The 10964-nt window shown below is 31.1% G+C and overlaps 1 protein-coding gene across 4 annotated transcripts in view; it reads left to right on the top strand.

Annotated features, from left to right (window-relative positions):
- Nucleotides 1–1434: 1434 nt before the first annotated feature.
- Bbs4 (Bardet-Biedl syndrome 4) overlaps nt 1435–10964 on the top strand; it is a 12165-nt gene continuing 2635 nt past the window's right edge. Inside the window, exons 1-7 of one of the 4 annotated variants that reach the window (XM_083046008.1) lie at nt 1435–1685; nt 1842–1981; nt 4293–4402; nt 4496–4590; nt 5208–5370; nt 7539–7692; nt 8077–8199. In XM_083046008.1, the coding sequence (XP_082902134.1) occupies nt 1571–1685; nt 1842–1981; nt 4293–4402; nt 4496–4590; nt 5208–5370; nt 7539–7692; nt 8077–8199 (900 nt within the window). In that variant the 5' untranslated portion in view covers nt 1435–1570. Of the gene's footprint in view, nt 1686–1841; nt 1982–4292; nt 4406–4495; nt 4591–5207; nt 5371–7538; nt 7693–8076; nt 8200–10964 lie in introns of all 4 variants that reach the window. The other 3 variants (XM_083046007.1, XM_083046009.1, XM_083046010.1) reach the window with 3 other exon arrangements.

Genomic DNA, 10964 nt, shown 5'->3' on the forward strand with positions numbered 1-10964 from the left:
GCTCCCGCCTTTAAAACCCATGGGACACAAAAAACATAAACAGTAAAACCTTAGCCAATCACAGTCAAGTATTCTAATGGATCGATTGTGAAACATAAATAATAAGCAAGTCAAATATCTCAGGTAGCAAAAGTAGTCAAAATGACGTCAAAATGATTCTTGTTGCTACCTGGGATATACGATCAATTTGTTTACTGCTTTTGCGTTTTTTTTATATGTCGTGGACTTTTTACCTTTCTGTCTTCTTTATGTATTACTTACTCTTTTTATTAGACTATGATGTGACGAAGAGAAAGCATTAAAATTAATATTATTGAATTTAATAATATTTTTAAATTAATATATATTAATAATTATTAATAATTATTAAATTAATATATATTGTAATTAAAATACATATTTAAAATATATATAATATATATAATATATATAATATATATAAAATATATAAAATTAAATATTATTAAAATTAATATTATTAATTTGTATTAATAATATTAATTTTAAAAAATAATAATTTTATTAAATTAATAATATTATATTAATTTATATTTTTTAATATTAATTTGAATAGTTATTTTATTTAAATTAATATTATTAAATATTAATATCATAAAAAAATTTATTGTTGATTTTATTGTCGTTTATTGTCGATTCTACAAATTAATCAATGATTAAGGAGTTGAATCGAAATAACCGTAGAGATCAAGTTATGTTGATGATTGTATCATTTAAATTTAAATGGAAAAGCACTTGTCAGTGACATTATTCGATCTTACATGCGATGTGAACGGGACTAATATTCTTGAAACTTATCCAGGTTACCACTTAGAGCATATATAGACGTGAAGGGAGAATAGTATATACTTTCCGGGAAACAAAAGTGTCCCCAAGATTGTGCGAGAGAGAAAGGTATAGTAATTCCTATTCGTTCTCTATAGGGCTGTGTTCCGATTCCTCACCCGGGTGCACCTGAACACCTAGAGAGCGTTCCGATTCCCCTCAAATACTCCTGCCGTACTCTCAACTGAAACGTTCAAATTATCACTTTATCCACCCGGGAGAGTGAAAAAATCACCCGGCTCACGGAGCCGGGTGATTTGGGTGGTGATGACGTATAAAGACAATTTAAAAACATATTTGGACACTTTTTGTTAGACTCCGCCCATCACCCATTCACCCCACTATAACCCGTCAGGTGGAGAATCGGAACACAGCCTATGCGTGCGCTAAATTGGCAGACATGAATGACAGCTCCAAATTTCTTTTAAAAAATAGGTAACAACTGCATAGCAATAACAGTTGCTTGGAAACAACATTTGCGCACAGAAGACGAATAGGAACTTATACCTTTCTCTCTCGCACAGATGTGTGGACACTTTCAGATCAGTATTCTCCCTCCATATCTATATGCTCTAAGGGTTACCATGACGATAGAAACGCGACAACAATACTCTTTTCTTCGAAAAACATTGAGAAGTTAAAGAGCAAGCAAGAAAAGTGCATCGAACAAAAACAGAAACTATCGTTATATTAATTATTAAAGTTAAATTATTATAAGGAAATAATAATGGCGAATAATGTTCTCAGCAATGGTCGTTTACAGGAGAATACAGTTGTACAACGGACGAGAAACGACAGAGGCAAAAGAGGTATCGTAAACGTTGTTAGTATTGAAGTTGAAGGTATTTATGTATTATATATAGGTATTTAATTTTTCACATCGCTCAAAAGCTCGAATATCTCCCGATCGATTTTTAGAATAATAATTGTGTGTTGTGAGATATATAAAAAATCATTATTATCTTTCTTACCGTTTTGTCGTCTCGGTAAACACCCAGCTCCGGATATAGCGGCTATAGAGAGTCGCAATTGGTTATTACATCGATATTACACGAGACACGAATACAGCGCTTGCAAGCTACTCATCGAACAAGAACTAATGAAATCGGACGGTCACGAATACGCCAGTTATTTGAAGGTAAAATCGATATATCGACGATAATCGATACAGATATACAGAGAAAATTAGAATAATCGTGTTACATATAGGGTGATTCAGAGGAAGAGATTCTTCGATTTCTCAGTGCAATAGGAGCAATCAAGCTCACATAGAGAGCACATTTTGAGCATTTATTATAAAATTGAATTGTAAATAAATTATGTTCGCACATTCTCCTGTTTTGTTTTGATTTCTCGAAGGTTACTTCTCTTGCAAGCATTGATTTAACATTTCAAAACTTCTGTACTTAACTACCTATAAGTATTGAAAATAGGATCTATATGTATATGTTCATTTTTTATTCAGAATGACATTTACTCCCAAACAATCTATCAAAATTTGTTACACTCGTTCTGAATCACCCTCTATGTCTATGCCACATTTGCTGTTATTGATATTACATGGTATAAACTATAAATCACAAAAGCTTTCACCGAATTGTTCGACGATTATATCAAGGAAAGGGAAGGAAAGATTGAATTTTTATTTCGTAAAATTCAAATAAATCGCTTTTTTTAGAACAATTATGAATTTTCGGTAATTATTTATATTAGAGCCGATCACAGATTTCAATAGCCTTGATATATTATCAAGAATATATGATTTTGAATAACTTTCAAAAAATGTTAGCCGTCGCTCGTAATATAAAAAGTTATATAGACAAAATAAATTTAATGAATATAGAACGTAATTTTCTGACACTATATATGTACATTTAAGAAGGAATATATTTGGTGAAACATGTGTGTTAAATACATATAGAATATAATACTGCGTTCAGTATGCACAGTATTTGCACTGTACGTACTATATATTTACACTTTCTCGTAAGTTATTTGCAGTGCAGTCTTGTACTTTTGTTTGGATTGTGATAATTCTTCAGTGAGTTAATTATATGCGTGTTCAGTGAGTGTATGCATTATAAAATAAAAATGTGACTACCATCTGCACCTCTTGTTCCAAATAAATTCTAATTTAATTTAAACTTAATTTTAATTTAAAATCAGAAATAGGCTTTAATTTTATAATATATACACATATATCATATATATATAAACATCATATACATATACACATATATCATATATGTATATACCATATATTATGTTTCTGTATGTATATACTTCTTACAATTAATATTAATATCAGTAAATTAGGTTTTGTTCTTTTTCATTTTGTTTATAACTTTTGTAATAAACTGCAAGCGACAGTTAAAATCTTTTGAAAGTTGCTCAGGGCCGTGTCCTTGATATGTCCTTGAATATAATACACCGTCTGTCTGGAAAAAAAGGAGACTGATTTTTTCTACGTTGTACAAATGATGCCATCTGTTTAACTACTATGGAATCTTGTAATATCATCTCTCAGAAGTACACTTATTTTTTTTGGCGGCTAGTAGCCAATTTCAAATTGGTTACTGTGCAGATAAAATTTATCACTTTTTTTATCGTGTCAAAATGGAACAGCGAGCAATAATTAAATTTCACGCGAAACTTGGCAAAACGCCTACGCAAACATTTAAAATTATGAAAAGTGTTTACGGTGACTCGTGCTTTCGTGCAAAGGTATTTAAATGGTATAAACGATTTCGTGAAGGCCGAGAGTCGCTCGGAGACGACGAGAGACCGGGGCGCCCAGCCACAAGTTTGAATGACGCGAACGTCGAAACAATTCGCAATCTTCTCCTCATTGGATCTCCTCATTATGGTTATATGAAAGATCTAAATTTTGTATTGAGGTGGGAGGGGATTATGTAGAACATATTAATCATTAAAATTTCTTGAAATTAATATTTTCTATTTTTTAAAGCATCAGTCTCCTTTCTTTCCGGACAGACGGTGTATATCAAGGTCAGGGTTGACATGTGACCTCGCGTGAAAAGTCGCGGATTGCTAGGCGAAAGGTTCCAGGTTCGATTCTAAACACCCCATATGACTCATAAGAGGTTTTTAGAAAAGGATTTGCGAAAGGAGGAGAAGGCGGTTAAGGAGATGAAGAAAGGAGGATGAGGAGGAGAAGGAAGAAGAGGGAGATATAGTTATAACGTCGCTTATTGCCAGGTTATAAGAAGTTAAAGTGATATTGTAAAGTAAAATGTAAAAGGTTCGGGAACACTCCTTGCAAGAAAACGTCTTTGTAACTCCAAGGGGATCAAATAAATGTTATTTATTTTATATAATGAAGGTCATTAAAATCTGTGAGGTCGGCCTTAATGTAAATTATTGAATTTTATTCTCTCTCTTTTTCATATGTAATATAAGATCACGTACCTAAGTCGTTTTTTTCGTAGGGTTTAATTCTCAGAAAGGAAGGCAAAATTCAAGATTCGTTGGATTGCTTCCAAACCGCATACAATGTGAATTCGACAAACATCGATAATATTAAACAGATAGCAAAATCGTTGTAAGTAAATTGAAGAAAGATTTTATCATCAAGGATCTCCATATTTCGATACACGATATGAATAATAATAATAACAACATTGCATTTTAGATTAATAATCGGAAGTCATAGACGCGCGATAGATGCGTACACGGAAGCTGAGAAGCTATCCGCTGCACCGGATTGGGAAATATATTACGGTCTTGGCAAGTTTCAGTCGTAACTCACTTTACGGCACGATACACTTCGCGTTTAATCAAGTATTGCAAACTTATGGAGAAATGCACTTTAGAAAATCAGGAAGTTAGGAGAGATGCTACTTTATTAACAATATAGTGCATTTAAGTTTCTTTTAGCTTGATAATTTGCAAATAATTTTGTATACATTGCACTTCCTTATACAATTCTTTACACATCCACACACACACACACACACACACACACACACACACACACACACACACACACACACACACACACACACACACACACACACACACACACACACACACACACACACACACACACACACACACACACACACACACACACACACACACACACACACACACACACACACACACACACACACACACACACACACACACACACACACACACACACACACACACACACAGTACATATATGTATTAGTTATTACTGTACAAAAATATATATAACTAAAATATAAAATTAAAATTAAAAATATTAAAAATATAAGTTTTAAAAATAAAAAAAGAGTTAAAATATAATTTTTAGTATATATAAAAAATACATATAGCGATATAATGCTGTTTTTGTCGAACATTTACCTATTGTTTAGGTGAGGCTTACGTAAAATTGAATCAATTACAAGAGAGCAAGAAACATTTCAAGAGATCAACCGAGTTAACGAAAAATGAGTTGCCCAATCTTGCTCTTGCGAGACTTTATCTCCTGGACGATATGATTCCAGAAGCTAGAAATGCTTATACGGCAGCTTTGAAGTAAGTAACATCATCACAACCTATATTAGAAATGCTGTTTTGATGTAGCATATAGATTTTATTTGAGTCAACAGTATTTATTATTATTATTTATTATTATTTATTATAGTTATTTTCGATCGTTTCTATCATTCTTCTTTTTTCTTAATTTATACCAGGATTTAATCGACAAATTTGATTAAATCCTGAGACACTCTATGTCCAGCAATATAATCGCCTCACCTATCATGTGCAGATAAAGAGCAAATGGAATAGAAAAGTTCTCTATCGTTTTGTAATCTTCGCAATAATTAATGAGAAATTAGTTAAAAAGATCGGCTAATCCTCGCGAATAGAATAAGATTACAAAACGATAGAGAACTTTCCTATTCCATTTGCTCTCTATCTGCACATGATAGGTGAGAAGAGATTTCCATTCCATTGTTATTACACGGTTGTTAAGCGTAATACATAATTAAACTTGATTATTAATCCCCCGTTTTGTCGTACGTTCTAGTAACCGCGAAACATTGGAAACTGTCGCTTTTCTTCGCGTGTTTAGTAACTGTGTAACACTCGCACAGATTGATCAAATCTTTTTTAATTAATTTTTCTCAAAAATAAATTACACTAGTTTACAAAACAATATTTTTTTCATTATTTTAAACCAAACAAGGTGTTTCTTCAAGATTTTTGGATACTAAAAATGCGGTGTCGCAAGCCAATTTTTATCAGCACGTCAGATTTTCGAAATAATTGAGCTTTAATATGCAAAAATGGCTTTTTTGCGATATTTGAAATTTTTTTGTGCAAAAGGTTAATGTTATCTGAAAATTCTGATTAGATGTCATGGATGTACTGTTCATCCCCTATAAAATACATTTTTTTATATTTTTCTCAAAAATAAATTACACTAGTTTACAAAACAATATTTTTTTCATTATTTTAAACCAAACAAGGTGTTTCTTCAAGATTTTTGGATACTAAAAATGCGGTGTTGCAAGCCAATTTTTATCAGCACGTCAGATTTTCGAAATAATTGAGCTTTAATATGCAAAAATGGCTTTTTTGCGATATTTGAAATTTTTTTGTGCAAAAGGTTAATGTTATCTGAAAATTCTGATTAGATGTCATGGATGTACTGTTCATCCCCTATAAAATACATTTTTTTATATTTTACTTTTTAGTCATGTTAGAAAGGATTTAAATACAGATCAAGTTTTGCTGATTGTGAGATAGAAAATATTTCGCCTATGATGATAAAGTCATATAATTTATACTCATAATTTGTAATTTAGATTCCAAAATGTATATTTATATAAAGGGTGTCTCATTTTAATTGCCCACCTTGAATTCTTCGAAACAAAATTGCATTTTCGAAAAAGAGTTTCAGACAAAAGTTGTATTTTTTTCTAAAAATTTTATTTCCTCAGAAGCATCTCATATGAGAAATAGTTCCCAGGTTTAATCTTTTATAATATAACTAAAAAAGTAAGATATTAAAATTTAAAAAAAATGCATTTTATAGGGAATGAACAATACACATTTATGATATTTGATCTGACTTTTCAGATAATGTTAACCTTAATATAGTCGAATATTGTTAAAACTATATGGTTTGTAACGAGAGAATATTTCATACAAAAAGTTGTGAAAGATAAAGGGGAAAAAAAGTTGATATATAATCTTGAATTTTAACTAAAGTCATTTGAAGATCAATCTAATCTTTTTAAATGGAACCATCCTAATTTTTTCATATAACTCGACTTCTCGCAATATATTATAATATAATTATATTTGACATAAAAATTTGTATGGATAGGATTTTATAGGATGATCGAAAAGTGAATAATTTACGAAATATATTTTGTATTTTAATTTAAAATAATTTTACATGAACTGTAAAATATATCTCGTAAAATATGTATTTTTCGTCTTTTTTACCTCAATTCTTTTATGCGCAAAATAATGAGAGGAATCAAAATTGATTTAAAAAAACACACATAGTTTTTAAGAAAAAGTATATGTAATTTGCAACTCTAGCAGCTACATATATGTATTATATTCTTTTTCTTAATATGTGTTTCTTATTCTCTCTAGCGTACAAGTACATTTCTTTTAACACCTATGTTGACTCGATATATTAATCTCGGTATAATAATCTCTTGCTTTCCTTACTGTGTGCTCAGCGCAAATCCCGAGAGTATCGATGCAGCGACGGAACTGGGTCTCCTGTATCTTAAAATTGGAGATACGCAACGAGCGTTTCAGCAATTTGGAGCAGCATTAACCTATTCGCCTAATTGCGTTAAGGCGATTTTGCCCATGGCTTACATAATGCAGGTGCATAAATTTATTTAAAAAAAAGAAACAATATTTTCTTTATATTTTCTTTCATCGTTCTTTTTTTATCTGCAAGCAAGTTTGGATCAATCGATTCGCATTTATACCTACCTGTTTCAATTGTTTTCGTCAAATTAAAACTTTTAATTCCCCCAAAATCTCTCCATTTTTTCATTCTTAAATGAAAGTTTTATTTCATTAAAACGCGATTGTTACGGAGTATTATTATATTACTTTGCTAATGCAAGTGACTCTCCTCTCTCTGGAAAGCGTATATCACATTTATTAAATGGAGATTTAATTACGTTTCCTCGCGCGTTTCTCATCGCGCGCGAAATTTGCTTCTTCTTCGCGCTCTACTGAACAGCATATCGTATTTTCCAGAATCATCGAGAATACGATGTGGCTTTGTCCAAGTATAAAATAGCAGCACAAATTATTCCGGAGTCCTCGGCCCTTTGGAATAATATCGGAATGTGTCTCTACGCAAAACAAAAATATGTTGCTGTAAGTACCTACATTTATCTATTTTTCTTCTCTTTCTTTTTTCTTTTGGTTTTTTCCTTTTCGAGTACCTCTCTTATTTTCAGTATAAGCAAATTTGCAATAACATCTATCAATAGGAAGAAAATGAAGAAAGCTTTATAAGATTAATATATTGGGTTGAATCATAAATAAGTTTCGCTATAGATAATTGCTGAATCACTTCTTCTGACAAGTAACACTACTCAAGTGCCATTCGCCGATATTCTTGAAACTTTGCACACACGTAGTACATCGAAAAACATTAAACACGTGTTTTTTTATTTTGGCTAACAAGGCGTTTTAAGGTCGGGTATAGTACCACTATCTTGCCTTCACTGGCTGGGTAGACCTTCCCATTGTCTGCGTGTTTTTGAGATCGCTAATGACGATTTTGACATTAGTTTAACGAGATTCAGAATGGCAAATACAAAATGGTGGACAAAATCGCAGAAGTTTCAAAAACTTTATTTAACGCCACTTGCGAAGTTTATTAGATACATGATTACGATTTTGGCAACAGTTATATCAATCTAGAGGTGGCGGATGAAAAATTCAATATGACGCATCCAAATGGCGGAAACTGAAGGCAATGGGAAAGTCTACCCAGCCAGTGAAGGCAAGATAATGGTACTATACCCGACCAGTGAAGGCAAGATAGTGGTACTATACCCGACCTTAAAACGCCTTGTTAGCCAAAATAAAAAAACACGTGTTTAATGTTTTTCGATGTACTACGTGTGTGCAAAGTTTCAAGAATATCGGCGAATGGCACTTGAGTAGTGTTACTTGTGAGAAACTATTTTTTAAATCAAAACGAAACAATCACAGCAGATATAAACGCGTACGTCAACTACAGTGAATACAAGAAAAAAATGGTAAAAAAAGCGATCAACCTTCATCAATCGCAAAACTGTAATTTTGCTACACGACAACGCTAGACCACATACGGCTAAAATATACCCAGGAAATAATTCTGGAGCTTTCGTGGTCAGTTCTATCTCATCCTCCTCATTCTCTGGACCTTACCCCATCGAATTTCCTGTTTATCTGTTCAGGTCACTCCAAAATTCATTAAATGGAAAAATTTTCATAATAATGCTGAAATAGATGAGTTTGTAAAAAACTTTCTTTGTATTAAAATTCGAGGAAGAAATTCATACATTATCGTCTAAATGGGAACAAGTTATACAATTTAATAATGAAAAATATATACATAGCAATATATTGTATATATATATATAGGATGTCCCAAAAAAGTCGGAACCTCGGAATATCTAAAAAAATATAAGTTTTATAAAAAAATGTTTCATTGTCAGATAAAAATTGTTTAAAAATATATATTTGCTGATCTTATCACTTTGACCTTGGATGGCGTTGGCAAGGTCAGGGCAAGGTCATCTTGAATTTTTTAAATAAAATCACCATGGCCCGTATTCTGAGCTCACATTTATCGCTAAATGCGCCTCTAAATGTGCCTTAGGTGACACGATAAATGTGGCGATATTCTGAGCACATTTAGAGGCGCCTCTTCACTTTTAGTCTAAATGCGCAACTTTATAGTAAAAATCCTATTCTGAATTCTGAACCACATTTATAGCGCATTTATGTCTTTTCGATAAATGTGCCAATAAATGTGCTCGAGGGTACATTTATACGTACATTTATATGTACGTATATTTACTTGCTTTGCAAGTTTGATTAATTCTATCACTACAATACAATTGATTTTATTAATCAAATTATTTTAGATCAATTTTTTGTAAATAATAAAAATTTTTTAAATAACAAAATATTAATAATAATTTGATAAATTCTGAAATTTCCTTTAAAGGTTTAATAGTATATAAAGTGTAATTAAGGGTGCATTTCGACTGACACTATTTTTACTTCAAAGGCTTAATTAGGACGAAGAATCTTCGGAATAAAACTAACTAAACGCAGCACACTTCAAATCATATCACACTTCTACCATGGATGTATTTGACGAAAATGATCATGCGATCAAAGTTCGGGAAATAAATGCAATGCGTGATCGTGGTCCGCGAGTCCCGGTAAAAAATTTTTCATATACATGTATAATCATATATGTATAACAATATAAAATTATATATATAAGCAATGTCTAATTATACATACCATATACATATAGGAGTCAGTCAACATTAATATAAAATTATATATAATTATACATAGCTTATATAGAATTTTATATATTTTTATATAATTTTTTATATTGTTATATATGATTACATATAAAAAAATTTTTTAGCGGGACTAATATCATAAATGTACCTTTAAGTTAGAGGCGCTTTAAATATGCGATGAGAATATGACCGAATTTAGTCATATTACTAGTACATTTATCTGCGCTTCTAAATGTGGTTCTTTAAATGTGTCGATAAATGTGAGCTCAGAATATGGGCCCATATTTTTTTATATAAATCAATTTTTCACAATATCCTAAAAGTTATAAATATAGGATGGTCAAAAAGTGAATAGTTTATAAGACATTTTATACTTTAATTTGACATAATCTTACATAAACTATGGAAATATCTATTAAATATTCATTTTCTGATGATCCTCAATATTTTTATGCACAAAATAATGAGAGGAATCAATTGATATAAAGAAAACAAATAGTTGTTTTTAAGAAAAAATATGTAATTGTGCTATAGTTGCAAATTGCATATTATATACAGTTTAATAACAGATTAAAATTTCTGATAATAAATAATTTTAAATAC

The sequence above is a fragment of the Prenolepis imparis genome, unplaced genomic scaffold (assembly GCF_030444845.1).
Source record: "Prenolepis imparis isolate NDT839.2.m4 unplaced genomic scaffold, iyPreImpa1.0 SCAF_9, whole genome shotgun sequence".
NCBI classification, from domain to species: Eukaryota; Metazoa; Arthropoda; class Insecta; order Hymenoptera; family Formicidae; genus Prenolepis; species Prenolepis imparis.